We start from the raw sequence: 25,147 nt of genomic DNA on the forward strand, positions 1-25,147 counted from the left end.
GGCTTGGGAATCTGCTGCTGACATCAGCCGTGAGAATAACCCGCCGTCAGCAGGGATTGGAGCCTGTCCTCAGTAGATCTTTCTAGGAGATAATCTTCACTCAGAGATTATTCTGACAGGATGTTGAGTCGAGCTGAGCCAGGCAGAGTTCCCGATTTCAAGTTAATTTTGGCAGGGAAAAAGTGATCATTCTGCATATTTCCTGTAAAAATAAAAAATCCTGGATGCTTCACCAGGTCTGGTGAAACAGTTTTTGAAGGCAGCTATTAAAAAAAAAATAAAAATTAAAGCATTAATTTTTACATTTTTCACAGCTGAAATTTGGCATGAAAAATGCAAAGGTTTTAAACTGGTTTGAGGTGGATTAGTTTTTAACTTGCTCCCTCTAACCGAGGTTAGAGTCATGGAATGACAGAATCATGGAATGGTTTGGGTTGGAAGGCACCTTAAAACCCATCTCGTTCCACCCCTGCCTCAGGTTACTTCAAGCCCTGTCCCACCTGGGCTTGGACACTTCCAGGAGCTGGGCAGTCACAGATTGGTTTTGTTTTGCTTTTTTAAACCCGCATTGGCAGCTCAGCGCCCGCAGGACGTTAAAGCTTCCCTCTGCTTTATCCTCCATGGCGGCTGCCGTGTTTCCAGCCGTGTTTCCAGCTTTGTTTCCTGCCCGCCGCTCGTGGGGAGCCCCCAGCCTGCAGCTGACTCACCGCTCTCAAATAAATCAACGGGCAGAAATGACAATCGTGCCGCATTTTAAAATTGCAGGAGGGTGCAGGGCAGGTTGTGGGATCCTTGATTCAGCGCCGCTGCCATTGACGGGAAGCAGCGGGTCTCCCATTCCATCCAGGGCCTTGGAGCCTCTCTTTTATCTCCTTTTGTGGGAACAAAGGACAGCTGGCTTTGTGTTCTCCACTCAGTGCTTTCATTTCTCACACGTAAACCCAGCGTAACTTCATCGCCACTAGGCCCGCAAACTGTAATTGCCTGAAAATGAGAAATTTCTCTGGAAACGAGGAGTGGTTTGTGGGATACCAGGATTTGAAATGTCATCTTTGCATTTAGAACTGAGCAAAGGAAAATTCTGTGTGCTGAATGAGCTGCAGTGTACTGAGACCAGACCAGGAATGGGGCCCCATCGTCCTTGTGGGTCCCTTCCAACACAGGATATTCCAGATGTATTTGAGTCTGAATCCTGTGGCTGGATTATTACATGTTAAATCTTTGGGAATCAGCCCACGTGGATAAAATTTAGATTGGATTACGAATAAATTTGATCTTGATCAATGGAAAATAGATACATAGATAAATATTTTAAGTTATTAATAGATTTTATCATGATTGATGAAAAATGGACACATAAGTAGTGTAAGAGCACATATCCTCATATACTCATAGGTAATTATGGAATGCAGATAAGTGTTTTAAAAGGACTTGTAAACTACACCTGTAGTAAAGTGCATGTGTAAGAGAAAGATTTTACATCCACCCCTTGTTTAATTAAGAACAATCTCTATTACTGCTCAATTTTCCCATCTGATTTTGCCAACAGTAAAATGCAAAAATAATCTTTCTTCAATGCTGTGGTGCCATAGAGTGAAACTGATTTTAGAAGTATCTGGGCTGGACAGAAGAGCCTGTGAAATGCTGGCTGAGTACTCGGGCTGTTCGGGAGCGGCGCGGAGGAGCTGGCTCCCCGCTCCCTGCCGGCGCCGCGCGTGTGTTGTGACAGCTCTGGAGATTAGTTCCTCGGCGTGCTGGCATTCTGCTCTGCTGACTTCACGGCGATGTGGAAGAGCAGGTTCTCCCGCGTTGGGAAAAGGCTGAGTGCCAGAGCACGCTCTGCTTCTGGAAAAAATCACCCCGGGTTTAATGCTGCTAGCGGAAGCCCAAAATGAAGTTCTAGAGCTATTTTTGACCTGCCCCAAAACCTATTGACACTCGGAGTACTTTTAAGAAGGAGATTATCAGAGCTGTTGTTTTATCCTGTTATGTTCCCGTGTTAAAATTTCCCTAGCCCATTCTAAAAGCTTTATTATTAACCCACTTTTGCCAGAAGAATTTTTAATAACTTATTTTCTGCGTTGGCAACGGGTGGTTGTTTTCAAAATTACTCACAGGGAAAAGCAAAGCCATATTCTCATTTTAATATTCTGGGAACTTGTCCTTGAGCAGCTTTCAGGCTTCAGATCTGTATATTTTTAAAGCTGAAAAAGAGTTGTATTTTGCTGCTCAAGACTCCACATAATTCCCTGTCAGATGCTTTATTTTGATTGTGCTGTGAGCTATAACTGGGTGACACAGCAGCTATAATTAACTCTTCCATCATTCTCCCATTCACAGAACATCAAACCTTTGACTTACTTTTGAATTATTATATCCATGTTTCTTCAATTGGAAAAGTGATGGGGATTTCCCTAAAGAAAGGGAGGATTGTTCTTGCAATATTTTTTTTTCTTGTCTAAAAATAGTTAGGAAATAATGACTTTTTTTTTCTGGAATGTTTCAGAAAGTCTTGCTTTGCTAAGGGACGCATATCCTTAAAACTCCCTGTGGAAATGGAGGTTACCAGTATGATCCTTGTTTCCCAAAGTTGCACAGAATTCAGGCTCCTTTGTAGAATTTATCACCCTGTCCACTACTGTGTCATCACTTGGATATTTAATGGTATCATCCTGAGATAATATTTTTTCTCTAGTGGAATGCTGTGATTTTAACAGTATGTTCCATATTTATAATATCCTCATAAAAAACCACCAAACTGTAAAAATAGCCTGTCTCCATTCTAAAGCACTGCTCACGTCAATTCAGCGCTGCCTCTTGCTCGAGAGATACCATCTCAGCACCCTGGAATTCTAAAGGATCTGGGAGCATCAGGATGTGAGAAGGGAAAGTGGAAATGGGCACAGGGCAGAGGTTCTGCAGCCCTAAAGTCCTATTTTAGCCTTCCCCAGGGACTGCTGAACCACGTGGAGCTGCTGTCAGCTTGGGAATTATTTTCAGTTTCTCCCCACACACATTCTCTGCCCTATATTTGTGTGTTTAAAGAAGTTTCTCTGTTCTTGCCAGTTTATTGCCCAGTAGCAGGTGAGGGCTGATGTTACCCCTAGAGAACACTGAGGGGCCTGTTCCTGTGGAGCTGGGTTTGTTTTTCTCCCAAAATGCTGTAGAGAAGAACTTCAGTTGGGTGATTTAGTGGAAAGGCAGAGGAAATGAAATAAAGATGAGGCAGAAATGCTCCACTCTTCACTTTCAATGATTAAATAGTTCATTAATGAACAGGGCACAAAAGGAGGGTGCACAGGTGAGACAGAAATAAAGGCAGTTTACCAATTGAGCAGATAAATGAGGCTGTGAAGGGACATCCTGATGGTGGGAGATTCGTTGCTGGAAAGCACAAGGGACTGTAGCTGGGAAGGGAAAAAGGGAAATGTTATTTATTATCCATGAAGTGAGAGGTTGGGTGGTGCAGGGCAGCTGCCCTGGGGAAGAGCAGGGCAGGGGGAAGGGCTCAGTTTTTCACTCCATTCCTGGCATGGCTTTATTTTCACTCCTCTCCCAAAGTGATGCTGAACTTCCTCCTCCGGGGCCGGAGGAGTAGGAGGAGAATGTGTGGGAAAGGCACCAACGTGTGAAGTGGCTGGATGGGAGGGTTGTAATGAGAGGGTGAGACCAGCAGCAGAGTTTCTCATGTTTATTATTACTTCTGCATTTTTGACCCTTTTTGTCGTGTTTTATTTTGGTCTGGCCTGTTTTTTATATCCTTCTAGATTGTTTGTAAGTATTTTGGGACGGAGATTGTCTTCCCTTCTGCGCCTCCAAATATAATGGGGACAGAGCCCAAGGGCTTTTGGGAATGTGCCACAGTGCTCGTTATACCAAGATGTTCAGAAAGAAAACCAGGTTTTTTTAACATTTGAAGAAAAACACCCACAAAAAAAGCAGTAGAAGAGCTCACAAAATCAAATCTTGGAAATTACTGGAAGCCTGAAATGGTTTCCCTGAGAAAAGAAATGGAAAAGTTAAGTGGTTTAATGGCAAGAAGGTTTGTAAGGAGGGTATGAAATATTTAAGATAAGAAAAAGATAAACTCGCGTATCGTTTTTCTAATACGATGTGGAGAGGAATATAAAAATTCAATCAAGCAGCAAATTTCAGACTGACAGGGTTATTTTAGTACGTAGCACATCTCCCCCCCCTCCAGCCTCCGAGTTAAAATTCCAGCAGAATTTTTTCGAAGGCTGCTCGTGTAATGGAGAATGAAAGTCTCCGGGGTTATGTCAGACAAAATTATTTTTAGCGCTGTTCTGAGCCCTCGTGCCTCGGGGAAGAAATGAGCCACTGAAGCAGGATGACGTGTCCCCACTGGGCAAGCTTTAATAACATTATATTCTCTGTATTTCTGCCTCTCCTCGAAGCATCAAATGATCCTGAGTCTGTGGGTTAGATTGACTCCCTCTGTGATCTAATATGCAAATCTTCTTCCGCTGTAATTATTGTTTATAAAAGGTGTTCCTGGGTCTGAATTCTTCATATCCGAAGTTGGAGGTTGAGGCTGAGCCTGGAAATAATGTTTGCTGGTTCATAGAGAATCCTAGAATGGTTTGAGCTGGAAGGGATGTTAAAGATCATCTTGTTCCACCCTGGGCCGTGGGCTGGGACAGGGACATGGACATCCCCATCTATCCAGGTTGTTCCTAAGCAGTTGACCAAAATGCTTGGCATGATTTTCACACCTGGTCTCTTTGGTGTAAAGATCTTTTCAGGGAAGATGCCTGAGAGCACAATAATATTTCTTTGCTGTACATGAGAGTGCTGTGAGGGGTTTTGAGGCATTGTCAGACCTCTGCGTCCTCCCTGTATTTCTCCACTTTTTCCTACACGGCTCCTGAGCTGGTCCAACATTGCATTACACTTAATTAAATCTCTGCCATTGTCAGGGTGGGTAAGAGGATCTTGCTGACACTTTACCCACATTCCACTTCCCTGCCTGTCTCCTCTGGGGGCTTTGGAGGGGGATATTGGTAGGAAGACACTTAAATCTGTGCGAAAAGCAGATGGCAGCACAGAAACAGAACCGGGCACAAAAGGGAGGAAGGTGTGTGGATGAGCAGAAACTCTGCAATTTTGCTTTTTTAATAAGGTAACCATTTCCTGGGTGACTTTGCCCCGTGCACTGACCTGTCCTTCCCTGTGTGCCATTCCCAGCAGTGACTCCAGCAGCAGCTCGAGTGACGAGTCGCCGGCGCGCTCGGTGCAGTCGACGGCCGTGCCCGCGCCCGCGTCCCAGCTGCTCCCGTCGCTGGAGAAGGATGAGCCCCGGAAGAGTTTTGGGATCAAGGTGCAAAATCTTCCAGTGCGCTCAACAGGTAAATTCACTCTGGAAAGGGGAATGGAAAAGGGGGGTGGGACTGGTGGGATAACCTGTGCTGAGTCTTTGACACACAGCAGCCACGTGCTGCCTCTGAGGATGGGATCCTCTCCCTGCTTCTGCCTCAGTTCTGCTGTGACAGTGGGAGGATTGCTTAATTAGTGACCATCTGTGAGAAACCCTGCTGGTCCCAGCTCCAAGTACTGGGCATTTCCAGCTCCTGGAGCTGGTGCTTCCAACAGTAATGTGGGCTTTCCCAGGGAAAAAACTGACACATCTCCATTTTTACCATAGAACTTTGATTGTTTTATCTCACCCTGCTTCAATTTCTTTTTTAATGCAAAAAGTTGAGGGTTTTCTGTTGCAGTTTGAGTGCTTTAAAACACCCCTGAGCATATTTGTAACGGCAATGCATATTGCTTGGAAAATAACCCAGGAAACCACATGCTGAGGAGTGCCCATGATTGCTCCCCGTTCCCTGTCTGGGCACAGGAGAGATCCCACAGGAAAAACCAGCATGGCATCAGTTGTGAAACAGTTTTAGTAGAATTCATGGATGCAGAAGCACTGACTGAGCTAAAATAATATCTGTTAATCTTGTGAGCAGAGTATCTCACGTGTTGGTATCTTCCTGTAGATTTAATGCCTGTCATATTCCTTGAAAGGACACAAAGCTGAGGTCAGTATCCCACGAATCCCAGACAGATTGTGTGGGGCTGAGTCAGATTCTACAAAATCTGATGAATCTGCCTGGTTATATTTCTGAATTGACTGAACTGAACGCTGTGTGACTCCAGCCTCCACTCCAGACACCTCATCCCAGCTATGCACAGTATTCCTGCAGGATTTTTAATCGAATATCTCTGTTATTTCTTCTTCGCCTGGAGCTGGGTGTCTCTTAGAAGCCAAAACCATCCACTGCCAGCTTTAGGCATGTAAAACTTCGTGTGTGTAGTTTCTTGGATTTAAAAGAGAAAGATCAGCAAGAAGCTTTGGACACTGTCAAAATTAACATCCCAAATTAAAAGGGGTACTTGTGTGAGCACAGAGTTAAGTGGGATGAAGACATTTCAGAAAGACAAAGTTCTTCTTGTCTCTTACGGTGCTGCTGAGCTGGTAGAAGTGACGTTTCTGCAATATTAATGTTTATTTGTTGGTTTAGATACAAGCCTTAAAGATGGACTTTTCCACGAATTCAAGAAGTACGGGAAGGTGACGTCGGTGCAGATCCACGGCGCGTCCGAGGAGCGCTACGGGCTCGTGTTCTTCCGGCAGCAGGAGGACCAGGAGAAAGCACTAAATGCCTCCAAAGGAAAGCTCTTCTTTGGCATGCAGATCGAAGTCACAGCCTGGATAGGACCAGGTAAGGTCCATGCCCTTCTCCCATGGGACTCTGGGTGTGTTTAGGAGCTGTTGTAGAGAGGCTGAATAGAAGTAGGAAACATACTTTAAAGAAACTGGGGAAAATGCCACAATAAACTCCGGAGCAAAAAGAGTGGATGCTCTTGGATCAAACGGCGAGAGAGAAGGAGAGCTGCCATCCTCCTATAGAGTGGGATCTGCTGGAAGGAACGATCTCATTTGCCACATCTCGGTGGAGCAGCTGCCAGTGGGTGGTGTGAGCACAGCACTGAGTCCTCCCAGCCTCGTTTCGTCTCCTTTTAATTAAAACAGCCAACGAGTGCTGCGTTTTGAGGCTATGGCAGCACAGCCCACGTGACCAACCAGTGACAGCTGCAGCCCTGAGCACTTGGTGAAGTTCTCAGACTGCACTTCAATGGCTTCTTTAAAAATTGATTCCTCAAAACAAACTCCTACCACGTGCTCTTCCCCAAGCACAGGGAAGCCTTACTGAAATTCGTGCACTCAAGCATTGATACTTGGTAAATTTCCAGAGGAGCAGTTGAAAGGTGCAGCTGCCTTTCACCTGAGGATGCTCAGATTCCTCCGTGGAATTTAAAGATTCCTAATCCCACATAAATAATGAGTCATGGGCGCAGTACTGGGTGTTTTTCTCAAATACAGTGGTTACTCTTGTTCAGATCAAGAAGGAGCCCTGAATAAACCAACATGAACTGAATCTCCAGTCAAATTTCCTGCTCTCTTTTATCCTAGAAACCGAAAGTGAGAATGAATTTCGTCCTTTGGATGAAAGGATAGACGAGTTTCACCCAAAGGCAACAAGAACTCTGTTCATTGGCAACCTGGAGAAAACCACCACCTACCACGACCTTCGCAACATCTTCCAGCGCTTTGGGGGAATAGTGGTACGTGAACGGTGTCCTGTGTGGGGTGGCACTGCCCCCCTTTCTGTACAGACCTGTGAAATGCTGTGAGTGGTGCTGAATCTGTCAACGACAGATAATTCAGTCTTTCTGTAATAATCTGAGTCACTCATCTTGCTGGAATATACCTGAAAGCTTTTCTTTGTATTCAGAGTTCAGCATATGAATGTTGTGGGGTAGCTTAGCAGGAAAAACAGTCCTAGGAGTGTTTACAACAAATGTCTCTTCTGCTGTTTTCTCCTGGTAATTCTCTCCTGGTAGCTCCAGAGCTGACTGGGTATTTGGGATGTGAATGTGCCAGGTGATGTTCTCACACTGACTCCTACAACTGTGTGAATCTGAGTTTCCTTTTGATTCCTGGAACAAGGGGCTTGATCAGTGCATGTGGAAGCAGCCCTGTGCCCAGGCAGAGGGGACTGGAGCAGAGGAATCAGTGAAGGCAAATGAGGGATTTGGGTTTTCAGCTGAGGGAAAGTATCTAGACGAGGCAGAGCAGCCCTCTCTTCTCTGCTCATGACTTTCTATCAATTCACATCAATATTATATTTAAGGGAATTTTTCAAAGAAAGTTTTGCAACTATCCTATTTAATTAATTTTCACATGGGCGTGGAGTGATAGGACAAGCCTTAAGCTGAAGGAGGGCAAAGTTAGATGAGATACTGGGATGGAATTCTTCCCCAGGAGGGTGGGGAGGCCCTTACAGGTTGCCCAGAGAAGCTGTGACTGCATCATTTCTGGAGCTGTCCAAGGCCAGGTTGGACAGGGCTTGGAGCAGCCTGGGACAGCAGAAGGCAGGGGTAGAACTGGATAAGCTGTAAGGACCCTTCCAACCCAACCCATTCTGACATTCATTCTGTGATTCCTTGTTGAGTCTGGGTTTCAGACAGTTTGTGTTCTCCCTGTCAGCTGTGGGTGCTTGTGAATGTGCTGTGCCTCCTTCACTCTGCTCTGACATGTCTACTGCAGCTGAGGAGTCAGTCACACATTCCAGGACCCCATCTCTGCTACTCCCCAAAAGAAGAGGAGGTTGCTTCCATGTACATTGTGAACAAATACAAAATCCTCATTTTATGATGTCTGGCAGCACTTGTGTATGCAGACTCTGCTGTATCCTTGACATCAACAGTGATTTATGAATTCGTGCCATGTCTGTGGCTTGAACCCTTTTCCAGTGTTAGAGCAGCAGAGCTCTCCTGATAAAGATGCTTATCAGTGCTAGTGTAAATTGCCTTTTGTGTGCTGTGGTGCTCCCTGTCAGCATTATTAATGGCTCAGAATTGGGAGGCAGCGCTGCCTCGCTGTTTCCAGGAAAACTTGCAAGCTCAGGTGCAGAAGGAACTAGCTTTATAACCTTTCTGAGGGGTAATGAGGACAATAATGATACTTTATTTGCCTGTCACAAGGAATTGCTTGCCCAGGGTGAGTGGTCAAGTATAATTTGCCATGGTTGCAGTCGTGCTACTTCAGACACACTTGGAAGTGTAGTTTGCTATTAATATTCCACTTAAATCATTAGGCCGGGGCTGTAGGAGTCTAATAGTTGTGTAAATCTCCTTGTTTACTTCTGTTTTCCCAGATAAAGAGCTCTTGGGTGAGACCGTGTCAAACTGCTGCCTTGTCCCTAAATTTATTAACCATGAAATTAGCCTGTCCTGGATGTTGGAACATTTGTGCTTAAATCCATGTGTGGCTCACAAAGGCAGCTCCTGCTATTCCAGCAAATAAAGCCAAACCTTCCACCTCCTATTTTCAGCTTGGAATGAATCATAGTATCATGAGTTTGTTCAGAGGCTTTGGGTAAATTTCCAGTGCTAGTGCTGAGCTTGTTTGTTAACCAAATGTCAGCTCCTGGCTTGCTGGGCTTTTTTAAATCGATTAAAATCAGCCTTTATTTGGCTTTGTGAGCCTCTGGCTGTACTTGTGAATGGGTCCATGGTGGCTTGGTTTTAAAGAGCAACAGCAACCGAAGTTGAGACTCTTCTTGCCTTTGCCATGAGTCAGACTGGTTCAAGAGATGAGTCCAGCATCACTTTGTGTTTCTAGGAACAGGATGGATCACGATTATTTGGAAAAGAAGCCCGGCTTGGCTCAGAGATGAGGATCGGAGCAGGTTGTTTTCTCTTGAGCCTTTGTGAGCGAAAATTAATCTGTATTTCTTTGATCCTGAATTGTCTCTTCTTGATATAGTATTAACAGCCTAAAGCTGGTGTTTGTTGATCAGGTCAGGCTTAGTTCTGCAGGCTTGGATTTTAAATCTGCAGGATAAAGAGCTTTCCCTGCTCAGTGAGGATTTGGTTTTGAGATGCAGCAGAACAGCAAAGTTCTAACTGTCTACTATTGTTTAAATCCTCCCTCTGAAGAAAATATTAATTAAAGAGCTTGCTGTGCCACGTGTCCCTGAAAAAAAAACAAGTCCTCTTAGATGGAATTGACTGCTGACTGTGGGCTGTTGTGTTTTGTGCTTGTCCCCAGGACATCGACATTAAGAAGGTGAACGGTGTCCCTCAGTACGCCTTCCTGCAGTACTGCGACATCGCCAGCGTCTGCAAAGCCATTAAGAAGATGGATGGGGAATATCTTGGAAATAACCGGCTCAAGGTAAAGAAATCCTCCCCTGGACTGTATCCTTCCTGTGTCTTCTGCTGCTGCATCGTGGGATGTTCCGCAGCGAGGTAGTTTATGGAAGTAAGATGGTTTTTAATGCAAGATCATATCAGAGCGTGATGGTTTCAACCACCACCTGATCGGGATTAATCAGCATTTTTGTTGGCTCTGTGCACACGCAATCCTGATATTGAGCACTCAGACTGACATTCTCTGGCCTGGAAGGTCTGGTGAGGCTGTGCTGGGAATCCATCCCACTCCCCATGGCAAACAGGGTCTGTCGGCCCCCAGAGCTGTCAACCTGTCACTTCTCAGACATTCAAACTGTAGAAGAACCCAATGTTGTCAAACACTGTTTTGTTTAAACAAGCAGAATTATTTTCTTTAATTGCTCTTTGATTTTTGTCTTGCACCTGCACTAGATGCTAATTTTAGAAAATCCATACAAACAGCAGCTTTCTCCAGATAATTCTTTCATCAGGCAGGCTCTGTTCAGTGAGTTTAACCCTTGTGCACTGTACTGATGGAAGTTTTGCCCTTTTGTATCCAGCTGGGTTTTGGGAAGAGCATGCCTACAAACTGCGTGTGGTTAGATGGGCTTTCCACAAACGTTACGGATCAGTATCTGACCCGACATTTCTGCCGATACGGGCCTGTGGTGAAGGTAGGTGGGAGGCTTTGGCATGTGCTTCCAAGTCGTTACTGTCTTCCTTTCTTCCCATCCTGTCCTTTCAACCCCACTGTCCAGGGCTTTATAGCTCAGGTAGGAGAAATTCTCTCTGGGGTGGAATTTGGCTGACAGGGCTCTGTTAACATAGACAGCAACCAAAAAGAAGTATTTTGAGTGAGCCGAGATGTTGAGCATTGGAAAGCATTTGTTGCTCTTGTGCAGTACAGTCTCTCCCCAGCAAAACTTCTTAAATATTAGTTGGAAGAACAGCAGTCTAATTGTGTAATTACTCATACTTGCTAATTACATAATTAGACATAACTATGTTTTTTTTCATCAGACCGAGAAAAAAAAAGACTTTTTAAAAGCAGTCAGGACAATCACAGTGCCAAAGTACATGGAAGAAGAGAGAAAGTCAACAATGGTGCAACACACCCCTGTCACACAGTGGGAGCCTCTCCCATGCAAGTGATTTATCACGTGCTTAAACTTCAGTGTGGGAGTTGTCCTGTGTGTTTTTATTGGACATGGATATGCTCAAAATTAAGCAACATGTGTAAATCTTTGCAGGATCAGGGTCTGGCCTCCCCAAAGGGTTTTTGTGGGTTTGTGTTGCAGCTTTGACGTTCTTTATTGTAGCTGTTGCTTGAATAATACATTTATGCTGCTAAAAGAAGGCAGTGTTTGGAAATTGGGTGTTTAACGGCTGGTGAGTGGTACTGCAGACTGATAACAAAAGCTGGTTCCAGTTTGGGATTAAATGTTTCCTTTACCTTTTTTCCCCCCTAAAACACATTGGAAATTTAAAAAAAAACCCACACACAAAAAAAACCCTTAACAAAGAAATTATACAAAACTCAGTCAACAAAGAATAAATATTCAAAGTAAAATACAGAAAAACAAAATAAAGGCATAATATACCTCAAGCCACAATATCCACAATTCAAAGCAGTCCCGTGTCCTTTTATTGTCTCTTCATTTCAATATGCCTCATCAGAAAAGCCTGGAAATTCACCTTGCTAAAAATTATTTCCTTCCTGGTATCCTCATGACTTAGGATTTTGTTGGGACTGACGTTAAGTCCTGTGGATGAGGCTCTTATTTGGTTTTTGTTTTGTTTTTTTGTTTTTTACAGGTGGTGTTTGACCGCTTAAAAGGCATGGCCCTGGTTCTCTACAATGAGATTGAATATGCACAAGCAGCTGTAAAAGAGACCAAGGGGAGGAAAATCGGTGGGAATAAAATTAAGGTGTGCAGAATGACCTCCAAACCAAAGCAAAACAGGCAAAAAAAGAGGAACAAATTGTGTTTAGGCCTTCCCCCTTAAATGCTGGCAGTGCAGACTGCCAGGCTCAAGGAATACTTGGCGGGACACACATGTCCCACATATCAAAGGCTTAAATTATATTTTTATGCTCGGCTTATCAAGATGTCAGGGAATCCTGAACTGTTACTTATAAAGCCTTTTCCAGTATTCTGCTGTTTGTTTCGCTGAACTTGTCTCTCTGAGCTCCTGAGTGTTGGTGTCCGTGTCACTGCCTCATTTACCCCAATCCAAGGCACACTTTTGTCTGTTTTTGTGTTAAAAAGGGGAAATCTGAAGGGGTGAGTTCCTCCAGGAAAACACATGTCTGCATCCAGCTGCCCCATGCTGATGTCCAGGCTCTGGGGTACAGTAACCTCAACATGCAGTCACCGAATCATGGAATGGTTTGGGTTGGAAAAGACCTTAAAGATCATCTTGTCCTTCCTTGCTACACATTTTAAACAATAATTGAAAACATTACTTTAAAAAACGCACAGAAAGTACTTTTCTTCCTGGAGCAACACTTAACATGTACAGGGATATCTTGGATTTGGGTGCATGTGGTGATTCCTGTTCTGACTGTCCCATCAGTCCCACTAACTGGGGACGTGAGGTGTCAGCCAACCCTTTGAATTATCTTCCTTCTCCTCCTTTCTCCTCTCCTAAAGAGTGGGCAGTGATGTCAGGCGTGGTCTCAGCAGCTTCCCCCGTCACCCAGGGCTGGAGTTGGGTATTCTGCAGTTTCTGAGCATGCTGTTGGATATCAGTCACCTTCCAAGGCAGAAAAGCATGTGGTCCCTTAAAAGTTTCACAATTTGTGTGGATCTTGTTGCTTAATGACTTTGGAATAAGCAACACCCCCGATGTGGGCCTGTGCTCCATTGCTGTGGTTACACACAGGACTGGGCTGATTCAAAAAATAACAGGAACAAGAATGTTAAAAATATTCCATTATGTGGCATACACGTCATGAAATCTGTTCTAATCCTTAATTTTTTTCACTATGTCATTAGTTTCTAAGTCCTAGGAGACACCAGTTCTTGGAGCAGCTGGGACAGGGAGCTGCAGTTCAGGAGCCTTGGTTCTTTCCCTGCTCTGTAACCCCAGGCAAACACCACGGGGTCCAGAATGGATTCGTAATCCTGACCTTCTGTAGCACTGCCCTGAGATAAAAGGGACTTTGGAACTGCCCTGGCATTAAAGACATCAATAGCACGATAATAATGTGTATTTTTCCTGCTGCTTTGCCCAACAGAAGCCTCTGGGATGGCAGCTTACAACAACATAGTAAGGAGATATTTACCCAGCTCCACTGAGAAACGTCTTTATTCCTGGGGATGTGCAGGGCCAGAATTGGGAAGTGTTTGACTTTTTTTTTTAATTTTACCCCCATTTTCAGTTCTGCTCCCACCTTCAGCAGACAGGGAAATGTTGGCAGTGGGATGTTTCTGTGACTGAATGTGATTTCCCCTTTCTTTGTCAGGTGGACTTTGCAAATCGGGAGAGTCAGTTGGCATTTTATCATTCCATGGAGAAAACGGGTCAAGATATCAGAGACTTCTATGAAATGCTGGCAGAAAGAAGGCATGTATCAATATTTTTATTCTATTTTTGGTTTTTCAGCATCACCTTACACAATCCTTTTACAATCATTGTCCTCCACATCATACAATCAAACTGTCTTCAGGCCATAATTCTTAAACAAGTTTTTTCCTCTCAACTTTATCTTTATTTTTTTAAGTTTTATTAAAAACACCTCTGCATTTTAATTTTTTTTAACCTCTTCACTATTTTTTAAATTAAATTTAGGTAATCAAACTTAAGCTGTGCAGATTAGAGCCGGCAGGCTCTCACACATCCGAGGCGTTGCCGGTTAGTGGAATTCCTGCTGAGGTAGAGGTTTCAGTTGTCTGCATGATCCATATTTAAGTATCCTGTTTCTCTGGTGGGTCACCAGGACGCAGTTGGGAGTCATTCATCACGTCTTAGGAATGCAAAGAGCAGCTTATCTGTAACAGAGAAATGTGTGTGTTGGTGGCTGTACATAAAGTCTGATAAACTGCTGCTCAGCCCTTGAGCAGAGAGTAAAATCTGATCCCTCATCTCCTTCTTTCCAACAGTTTTTTTTGTAACTTGATAAAATAATACATTTTGAATAAGGATGCATTTTTATTTTGAATAAAGCGTGTCCTGTGTGGCTGCCCCTTGGCAGCAGCTGGCACCACATGCTGCACAGCCACTTATTTATCCCTGAAGACCTGGCACAGAAACACTCCACATTTTGGGCTTTTTTACTTTCACTGGCTGAAAAAAGACCCGTGTTTTAGTCCCTCCAAAGCCTGGCTCATGGTTAGGGCTCTGCCTGCCCAGGAGTCAGTGCAGCATGACTCTGGGTGTACCTGGGAGCTGGATAAACCAAACAGTTTCTTGAAGCAAAATAGATTAGTTTGACAGTGCAAAATGAGCAGATTTAAAAGTGAGCAGAGTTTGGAAATTGGTGACCAGAATTTGCATAATGGAAATACAAGTGTGCCTTTCCCAGGCCTTGCCAGATGTTGTGGTGTGCCAGCAATAAGCATTTCCTCAGAGCTGCGCTGGATTCAGGCAAGAGAAGGATGGGTTTGGGTGGTTTTTAGCACACGGGACTCAGGTGGGCTTGTCTTTGCATGGAATAATCCTGAGCAGGACCCTCATTTCTGGTGCTTGGACACACGTTAGCCTGGTTTTTCCTTCTCTGTCACTCTGCTCACACAGTCATTAGGAGATCCATAGGGATCATGGAGCAGTGGAGCGAGCTCTGTGGTGACTCCTGTAATTCTGCAGCTTCTGGTGCCCCTCCAAGCTCCTCCTTGCAGAGGTGCTGAGATCTGCACAAACCATCTTCTCTCAAGGCTGTAGTTGATGCCAGTCTAAATAAGACCCAAGGAAAAAAAAAGCCATGAAAAAACAAACAAAATTCCTTAGGAATATTTTTAACTTCACAGCTGCTTTTCCCAACATTCCACTTCACTTGTAGGATGGGGTTTTTGTCTTCTGTGTTTTGTCCCTTTTTCAGTTCTGTCCTTTTCGTAAAAGGTGGAAGTTGCTAGCTTTTAACATAAAATATAAACTGTGAAGCCAAACAAACACATAAGGAAACCCAGAATTGTTTAGATTGGGAAGGACCTCCAAGGTCATCGAGTCCAACCTCGATCCCCTCCCCTCTTTTTCAGCAGCCCAGAGCACTGAGTGCCACATCCAGGCCTTTCTTGGACACCTCCAGGGATGGGCACTCCAAACCTCCCTAGGCAGCCCCTTCAATTTCGTGACCACCTTCTCCATGGGGAAATTCCTCCAGGTGTCCCTGTTCCCTAGGAGCAGAGCCTGACCCACCTTAGTACAGAGTGTGCAAAACACACTGTAATGGTGAGGAATTAGAACTCCAGCTTTATTCCACCTCCCTGCCATGTTCAGTCTTAAAAATCACCTATTTTTGCTGCTTGGAGGTCTTGAAATAACAACATTAATTGCTTGACTTGCTTCGCTGAATGAATTCACCTATCTTATAAACAGCCTGATATTTGTTGACTTGGCTTTACTGTAAACAGGCAACACCAGCAAGTCACATGCAGTGAAAGAGCTAATTTGGGAATTAAAAGATCACTTGCAGGGCTTAGGATTTTTAAAGAAACCTTACCATCAGTTTGCTGCTTAGAAATTGAGAGATTCTGTGCCTGAACTTTGATTTGACTCATGTTTTCAGAGTCAAATGAAGGTCTCAGGTTCTGGATAAAGGGGTGTCTTCACCCTGCCTGCCTTGTGTGGGTGCACAGGTGCTGTGTTGGATTTTCCCTCATTTCATGCAAAGTTTGACTTAGACAAAAACAAAGAAGTGAGGGTGGTGAAACAATGCTTGGAAGAGCTGTTATGACATTACCCATGAAGTACATTTGGTATTTGATAAGTTAACAAAAGTATTTAGTCCACTGCACACAGATTCCTTGCCAAACCTCTGCGTGCAGCTGCCTTGATGCACGTAGGAAAAAAAATAGAAAATGGTTTCTTTACGTAGCAAAAAACTATGGTAACAGAGTACATTGGTTGAGAAGGAGAACTAGAATCTGTTTATTCGTATGTTTAGCAGGGACGAGAGAAGAGGATCCTACGAATACGCCCCTGACCGTACTTACTACGAGACTGTTCGGACCCCAGGGACGTATCCCGAAGATCCTCGGCGGGAATACCCAGCTCGGGGCAGAGAATTCTACGCCGAGTGGGATCCCTACCAAGGAGACTACTACGACCCCCGCTACTACGACGACCCCCGCGAGTACCGGGATTACCGGGGAGATCCGTACGAGCAGGACATCAGGGAGTACAGCTACAGACAACGGGAGAGGGAGAGGGAGAGGGAACGGTTCGAATCCGATCGGGACCGAGACCACGAGCGGAGACCGATCGAGCGGAGCCAGAGCCCGACGCACTCCCGACGCCCGCAGAGCCCTGGAGCGTCCCCGTCGCAGTCAGAACGGCTGCAGAGCGACTCGGAGAGGAGGATTTACAGCAGGTCCTCAGATCGCAGCGGCAGCTGCAGCTCGCTGTCCCCTCCGCGATACGACAAGCTGGACAAAGCCCGCGTGGAGCGATACGCAAAAAACGAGAAGGTGGAGAAAGAGCGCGTTTTCGAGCAGGAGAGGGTGGACAAGGAGAAGCGCTTGGTGAGGAAGGAAAAGCTGGAAAAAATAGAAAAGGAGAAAACAGATAAGCAGAAACGAAAAGCGAAAATCCATTCGCCCAGCTCTCAGTCCTCGGAAACGGATCAGGAGAATGAGAGAGAGCCCAGCCCAGAAAAACTGAAGGGCAACAGTAAACAAAGCAAAGAGAGGGGTGACAAAGAAGGGACAGCAAAGAACCGCCTGGAACTGATGCCCTGTGTTGTGCTGACCCGTGTGAAGGAAAAGGAGGGGAAGGTGATCGATCAGCCTGCGCTAGAGAAACTGAGAGCAAAGCTGGATAACGACACTCTGAAATCCCCACTGCTTGAACAGAAAACCCAGACATCCCAGGCTGAGCAAGCCAAGTCGGAGCAGTCTAAACTAGAACCTGTCAGAACCAAGGTACAGAAGGAGAAAGCCCTTGCCAGTCACATCGAAGTGGTGGACAAGGAGGGAAAAATTAAACCCAAAAAGCACTTGAAGACAGAGCAAACTTCCGAGGGCGCCAATGCAGTGGATTTAGACAAGTTGGAGGCTCGTAAAAGGCGTTTTGCCGATGCGAATCCAAAACCTGACAGGCAAAAACTGGATGCAAAACGGAGCAGCCAAGATGAGGAGGATGCACGCATGGTTTTGAAAAAGCAGCTTGATGCGACAGCATCGTCTAGAGAAGCACCAGTGCTAAGGGAAGGAGAATTGGAGAGAAAACCCTTGAGGAAGGAGATGCTTAAAAGGGAATCTAAAAAACTCAAACTGGAAAGACTTATTCCTGTTACTAGTCCCAAAGAAATTCAGGACACTCTTAATGTTGGTGGGATTGGCATGCGTCCCACCATGGATCTGCAGGCGAGGCTCATGGAGGCACCTGAGGAACCTGTGGAAGTTCAGGAGCTCCCTCCTAAAAAACTGAACCCAGTAAAACCCCAGCATAAACAGGTACAGCTGCTGGACGAGCAGGGAACGGAGAGAGAGGACACAAGGAAGAACTACTCCAGCCTTCCTGAAGAAACACCAGACCATAAACTTGGCCAAGAGAAACCTCAGTCAACTGACACAGAAGAGAAAATCAGCATCGACATTGACCACACACAGAGCTACCGGAAACAGATGGAGCAAAGTCGCAGGTTGAAACAGCAGCTGGAAATGGAGATAGCAAAGTCAGAGAAGTTTGGCAGTCCAAAGAAAGATGTGGATGAATATGAAAAGCGGAGTCTGGTTCACGAGGTGGGAAAGCCTCCACAAGACGTCACCGACGACTCTCCACCAAGTAAAAGGAAAAAGACTGACCAATTTGACTTTGAAATCAGCACTAAGAGAGAAAGGAACTACAGAAGTTCTCGTCAGGTGAGTGAGGACTCCGAAAGGATGTCCTGTTCCCCAAGCATCAGGCACTTCCCATTCCATGAGGATGACGACACGCTTGATTCTCCAAGGTTAATGCCATTGAAGGAAACCAAAGAGTCACCTAAAATAGAAGAAAAGGGTCTTTCATACTCCAACATGACTGTGAGAGAGGACTCGCTGAAATTCAATCCTTATGATTCCAGCAGAAGGGAACAGATGGCAGAAATGGCTAAAATAAAACTCTCTGTGCTGAGTTCTGAGGAAGACTCGAGTAGGTGGGAAACCCAAGTGAAACAAGAGCCTGGGAGAGTCGATATCAGCTTTCCAAGCAGCATTGTGAAAAGAGACAGTATACGGAAACGATCTGTCCGAGACCTGGAACCTGGGGAGGTGCCTTCAGATTCGGACGACGATGGCGAAAACAAGCCCCATTCCCCAAAAGCCTCGTCCTTGTTAGAGAGTTCCAGGTTGTCTTTTTTATTAAGGGACAGAGAAGAGAAGTTCCGTGAAAGAGAGGAAAGACTCCAGTCCAGTTCCTTAGAAAGAAACAAGTTCTACTCTTTTGCGTTGGACAAGACAATCACACCTGACACAAAGGCCTTGCTTGAAAGGGCTAAATCCCTGTCTTCCTCCAGGGAGGAAAACTGGTCCTTTCTAGACTGGGATTCGAGATTTGCTAGTTTCAGAAACAATAAAGACAAAGAGAAAGTTGACTCGGCTCCAAGACCTATTCCATCCTGGTATATGAAAAAGAAAAAAATCAGAACCGATTCTGAAGGTGGAAAACTGGATGATAAGAAAGAAGATCATAAAGAGGAGGAACAAGAGCGGCAGGAACTGTTCGCTTCTCGGTTTTTGCACAGTTCAATCTTTGAACAGGACTCCAAACGCCTGCAGCATTTAGAGAGGAAGGATGATGATCTGGACTTCATCTCTGGAAGGCTGTATGGGAGACAGTCCTCCTCTGATGGGACGAACAGCACGGCTGATTTGGTGCAAGAGCCAGTGGTTCTCTTCCACAGTAGGTTTGTTGAGCTGACACGAATGCAGCAGAAAGAAAAGGAGAAAGATCAGAAGCCAAAAGAAGTGGAGAAACAGGAAGACAAAGAAAACCGGCCGAAAACACCAGAAATGGTTCCTGATAGTAAAGAAACAGAACATAAACCTTCCTCAGTTGTTGGTCCTTCTTCAGTCACTGTCCTCCCACAGGAACCAGCTCCCATTGCTCCTGAGAAAATAGTGAATGAAAAGGTCCTGGTGGAACCAGCTTCTGTCAAAGAAGAGAAACCTTCTGAACCTGCTGCTGCAGCAGAGGAACAAAAACCTTTTCCTGAACTTGCTGCTCCTGTCAAAATGGAACCTCCTGAGCAAGTGGAACCTCCACCAGTTGTGGAAGCGAGTAAAGAAATTCTTGCTACAACCCTGGCGCCAGAGGAAGATGCTGTGGCAATAGAGCATCCTTCATACTTGGATACCAAACCTCCCACTCCTGGGGCCTCATTTTCTGATGCAGACATCAGCGTAGATCCAGAACCTGAGGCTGCCCAGCTGCTTCCACCTCCACCCAAGCTAGTCCAGAAGTCAGATGAGGCTGTGGAACCTAAAGAGGAAAATCCTCCACCCTCTGCCAACACCGATGCTGGTGTGAGTCAAAAGGTGGAGGCGGCTGCTGAGGTCCTGCCTCCTGTTTCTGACAATGACATGGAAGTGGAAACTCCGGTTGTTGTAAAAGATAAAAAGTCCTACAAAAGTAAACGGTCCAAGACTCCCGTGCAGTCGGCTGCAACTATTGTCACAGAAAAGCCTGTCACGAGGAAGAGCGAAAGGATTGACCGTGAGAAACTGAAAAGGTCGAGCTCTCCTCGTGGGGAGACCCAGAAGCTTTCTGAATTGAAAGTGGAGGCAGAAAAAGTTTCAAGGAATGCTGCTAAATCCCCAAGTTCTGCTGCAGAGCCGGAAAACGTGGAGCCAAGCTTGCCAATAGGCCGGACCAGGCGCAGAAATGTGAGGTCAGTCTATGCTACCACAGGGGACAATGAAGGCCCATCTCCGGTGAAGGACTCCATGGAGGTTACTAGATCCACCAGGAAGAGAGTGGAAAAGGAACCACAGGAAACAGTGACTACTGTTCCCACAACCCCGAGGAGGGGAAGACCTCCCAAAACCCGCCGTAAGCCAGAGGAGGACATCTCTCCAATAAAGGCTGAACCGGTACAACAAGAGGTGGAGGAGGCTGAAACTAAAGATGCTGTGGAAGCTCCTAAACCTGCAGAGGGTTGGAGGTCTCCTAGATCCCAGAAGCTCACACACACTCACTCATCAGCTGCTGCCAGCCAACAGGGGAAGAAAGGGAAGAATGAACCGAAAGCTGATACCACGGCTGAATCTGAAGATGCTGCTGAAAGAAGCGGTCAGGAATCGAGCATCAGTGACAACAGCAATAAAGCAAAAGCCGCTGAGAAAGAGCCAGCAGCAAGTGAGCAGAAACGTGATCGGAAGGAACTGGATGTGGAGAAAAATCAGCTAGAAATCCCCACAGCTGAGATCACTGAGAAGAAGCCAGTGCCAGAAAAGGTTACGAAATCCAAAAGGGGACGGTACAAAAATACCAAAACCGTCGTTGATAAAGCATCCGTGTGTCTCAAAAATGTAGAAATACGCCTCAACGTTGATGAAGTCAAGGGCGCCTTGCGGCCCCCCGAAGAGGAGGCAGAGCCAGTGGCAGTGTCACCACCCAAGATGAAGAGCCCTCCAAAAGAGGACATCCTGCCACCCCACTTCTCTAAGAATGAGGTAGAAGATTCATTCCCAGAAATGGAAAAGGAGGTGGCACGGGAGCCCAAGCAGTCGCCTGAGGCTGCCCAGTTAGCAAAGCAGATTGAGCTCGAGCAGGCGGTGGAGAACATTGCAAAGCTCACGGAAACTCCTCCAACAATTGCTGCCTACAAAGAGCCAACGACAGATGTGGCTGAAGTCCGTCAGGAGGAGGAGGCAGATAAACCTGCACACCAGGCCAGTGAAACGGAGCTGGCAGCAGCCATCGGCTCCATCATCAATGATATTTCTGGGGAGACCGAAAGCTTCCCTGCACCACCAACATACCCTGCTGAATCTGAGGCTGAAATCCCCACAGAGCCCTTGGTGTTGCAGTCTCCTCGGGAGGAGATGGAGCCTGAGACAGATCAGGCAGTGAACAATATCCTAGAAACTGAGACTGCCGTCGAGCCTGTGGTGCAGCCAGTGCCTGGCTCTGTCCCGTCAGCGTTGGAGACTGAGAGCAAGGAGTCCGAAGTCAGCTTCAGCGAATCTTCCAACTCTGCACAGGAGGCCGAGACCTTGCAGGAGGCTGAAGTTGCTCGGAAGGAGAAGGGCCGTCAGAAAACCACGCGGCAGAGACGCAAGAAGAGCACAAGCAGGAAGGGCGACGCCACCGAAGTCAACACTTTTGAGCCAGAGAGGGTGCAGAGCAAATCACCCCCTGCCAATGAAGTAAAGGCAAAACCTGAAGAAACCTCAAAGGAGGAAAAGCAAATCAAACCCACAGCATCCATGGAGCCAACTGCTTCTGATGTCACCAAGGCTGTGGCTGCTGACGTCATGGCTGCACATGAGACTGTCCCTGAGAGCAGCACTTCTCCAAAGGTGCCTGCTCCAGCTCCTCTGGACCTGGGCCCCCCGCCAGTCCCCCTCGATGAGGGGAGTCAGAGCGGATTCAAGATCCGGTCACCCCTGGAGAATGCTGCCATCACGCCACCGAGTGCCCCGAACGCAGCCCTTCCTGCTGTCCCCGCGGCGGCGGCCAAGCTGCCCACCCCAGTGCCCACCACCATCGTCCCCCTTCACTCCGGTGCTGCCAAGGTGCCGGAGTGGATGGTCAGGCACGAGGAGTCCCGAGCCCGTTCCACACCCCCGCCCGCTCTCCCACCGGACACAAAGGCGTCGGATATCGACACGAACTCCAGCACTTTGAGGAAGATACTCATGGAGCCCAAATACGTCTCAGCGACGAGCATAACCTCCACGCACGTGACAACGACACACACGGAGCCCGTGAGCGCGCCATGCCTGGAGGAGACGCCTCTCCACCCTGCTGTGGAGGCCATCAAGCCGGTTTCCGAGGAGAAGCCGGCCGTTCCTGTCACCAACGCCCTGGACCCACCGGTGGCTGAAGCGCCAGTGTTCACCGAGAAGGAAAAAGTCAACACCGTGATTGCTCCCAAAGCCACTTCTGTCATCAGCAGGATGCCTCACAGCGTGGATCTGGAGGAGGCTCCGAGGATCACCTTGGTGAAACAAGCTCCCCAAACCCAGACCTGCCTTGTCAATGCTCCCTCACCAAAATTTAAGCAGAGGCCAAGTACAAATGATAATAGCAGGTTTCATCCAGGATCAATGTCTATTATCGAGGAGAGGCCTGTGGAGACTGGGTCCAGTCCAGGGCTGCGGGTGAACACCTCGGAAGGTGTGGTGCTCCTGAGTTACTCCGGGCAGAAGACAGAAGGTCCTCAGCGAATCAGTGCCAAGATCAGCCAGATTCCCCCAGCCAGCGCTGTGGACATCGAGTTCCAGCAGTCTGTATCCAAGTCTCAGATTAAACAGGAGCCTATCACGCCATCCCAGCCAGCACCGAAAGGCTCCCAGACCTCGGCGGGCTATGGGACTGTTTCCACCCATTCTTCGCTGGTACTCGGAACACAGCCCTACAACACCTCGCCCGTCATCTCCTCCGTCAAACAGGAGCGCGCTGCGCTGGACAAGCCTGACTCGTCCCATCTCGCTGTCCAGACCCCGGCGTCGCAGCCCGGCAAGGTCCTGACACAGACCGTAAACACTCCACCCGTGCTGGTCCATAACCAGATGGTTGTGAACAAAAAACTGTCTGACCCAGCTGCTCTGAAAGTGGAGACAAAGACTCTGCAACCCTCCAACCTGAGTCCTGGGGTTAGTCCTCACCACCCTTCCCTCTCTGGGAAGATGCACTCGGAAGCGAATCACGTCAGCTCGGGCCCCAGCACCCCGACTGACCGGGCCATCTCCCACCTGGGGGTCACCAAGCAGGAGCCGCACTCGCCGCGTACCAGCGGGCACTCGCCATCGCCGTTCCCCCGGGCCTGTCATCCCGGCAGTACCTCGTCTCCGGCTCTGTCCAGCAGCACCCCAGTCATGCTGGCGCCGGGAATTCCCGTTCCTCAGTACATATCCAGCATGCATCCCGAGCAATCTGTTATCATGCCCCCCCACAGCGTAACACAGACTGTGTCCCTGGGCCATCTATCCCAAGGTGAGGTGAGGATGAACACCCCTCCTCTCTCCGGCATTCCCTACGGCATCCGCCCAGAAGCGCTTCACTCCCCCCGAGCTGCTCTGCAACCCCAGATGGAGATGAAACCCCAGCGATCCAGCACACCCCAGCCAGCACCCATCCGAGACATCGTCATGCCCCCGCTGTCCTCCCAGCATCCCCCCGAGGAGGAGCTGCACTTCCACCACACGGCGGTGTGCCGCGGGCCAGCCCCGGTGCAGTCCGACGTGCTGGTGATGCAGCCCGACTACCGCATGCACCCCGGCAGCCTGCGGCTGGAGCAGTACAACGTCCCGCGGGACGTCAGGATGATCATGCACCCGCACATGGCCGCCGTGGGCGAGCACCACTCGGAAACGCGACAATCCCGCACGCCTGAAGGGGCCGTCAAAACCCCCCCGGTCAGTAAGACCCCGCAGCCCGGGAAAGAGACTCCCAAATCCTCGGAAGGCAAGATGGCCCACTCTCCGCACAGCGAGCCGCGGCTGCTCAGCGTGCCCTCGGGCAGCCAGCTGCCCGGGCTGCCCCTGACGCAGCCCGTGGTGGTCCCACACGGGGTGCAGATCATGCATCCTGCCGGGAGCTCCTTCCACGATTACCGCTCCGTGTACGGCGACATGAGGAATTACCACACGGCACAGCTTGGGCATCCGCAGTTCCCGGGCGCCTCGCCCATCGGGCTGCCCTCCCGGAGCATGACCCCGTCCCAGGTGAGAAAGAAAACCCTTCACCTGTCTCCCTGGAATCTGGAGCTGTTTTTTATGGGAAGTGATGTTCAAATGCTGCTTAGCATCAGAGGAAGCCAAAAGAACCCATTCATTTCCTGAACCCCTCTGGAGCTCCACCCAGGAAGGGGGAAGGTGCCCACAGGTTTCTGGATATGGTGTCATGGGGAGAATTGTCAGTACCAAGGTGGTGCATGGGTCAGGCATCCTTGGATGGATGGTGTGGCTAAGGATGAGCTTGGGGCAGGATTCAGGGAGTGGGGTTTCAGCTCAGGTGGGCTTGGAAGTGGGAGACTGTACTGGGTGCTGCCGCAGCAGGGCTGCTGCTGTTACACAGATGTCTCCATCAGGAATCTCATGGTGTCCTGGCAGCCTTATAATGGGGTTGAATACACCTTCTGCCTAAACATCTTTCCTTTTTCCCCCGCCTGCTTCCCAGGGTCTGCCGGAGGGCGAGCACTCGCACCCCAGCCAGCCAGTCCGCAGCAAGACCCCTCAGATCCCGCAGGATCCCAAGGGTCCCTCGGCAGCAGGGCCCGAGCAGAGTCACCACGCCCCTGTGAACAGGCACACGGCACAGATGGACCCCCACGTCCACCTGCAGAGGGCACAAGGGGACACGAGCCAGACCTCCTACCCCTCGCCCGTCGCCATCTCCATGAAGCAGGAGCTTCCGTCGCCGCACCAGCCGCAGGCAGTTCCCAAGCAATCCATGTTTATCCCCACGACCTCGGGGCCGCCCCTCAGCCGCCCGGAGCCCCAGTCCACGCTCAAGCAGGAGCCATCCCCTCACCCTGTGTCCCAGAGACCTGTGGACATGGTCCAGCTGCTGACAGTGAGTGTCGTGC

General features: G+C 47.9%; 1 protein-coding gene across 3 annotated transcripts in view; it reads left to right on the top strand.

Annotated features, from left to right (window-relative positions):
* The window catches only part of SPEN (spen family transcriptional repressor), a 66,190-nt gene that overhangs the window by 36,838 nt on the left and 4,205 nt on the right, over nucleotides 1-25,147 (top strand). Inside the window, exons 4-12 of one of the 3 annotated variants that reach the window (XM_039697558.1) lie at nucleotides 5,206-5,366; nucleotides 6,531-6,731; nucleotides 7,484-7,635; nucleotides 10,127-10,252; nucleotides 10,809-10,922; nucleotides 12,064-12,177; nucleotides 13,718-13,818; nucleotides 16,355-24,284; nucleotides 24,739-25,134. In XM_039697558.1, coding sequence (XP_039553492.1) covers nucleotides 5,206-5,366; nucleotides 6,531-6,731; nucleotides 7,484-7,635; nucleotides 10,127-10,252; nucleotides 10,809-10,922; nucleotides 12,064-12,177; nucleotides 13,718-13,818; nucleotides 16,355-24,284; nucleotides 24,739-25,134 — 9,295 coding nt within the window. The remainder of the gene's footprint in view (nucleotides 1-5,205; nucleotides 5,367-6,530; nucleotides 6,732-7,483; nucleotides 7,636-10,126; nucleotides 10,253-10,808; nucleotides 10,923-12,063; nucleotides 12,178-13,717; nucleotides 13,819-16,354; nucleotides 24,285-24,738; nucleotides 25,135-25,147) is intronic. The other 2 variants (XM_039697560.1, XM_039697559.1) reach the window with 2 other exon arrangements.

The sequence above is a fragment of the Passer montanus genome, unplaced genomic scaffold, assembly GCF_014805655.1.
Source record: "Passer montanus isolate IOZ18808 unplaced genomic scaffold, ASM1480565v1 scaffold118, whole genome shotgun sequence".
In the NCBI taxonomy this organism is placed as follows: domain Eukaryota; kingdom Metazoa; phylum Chordata; class Aves; order Passeriformes; family Passeridae; genus Passer; species Passer montanus.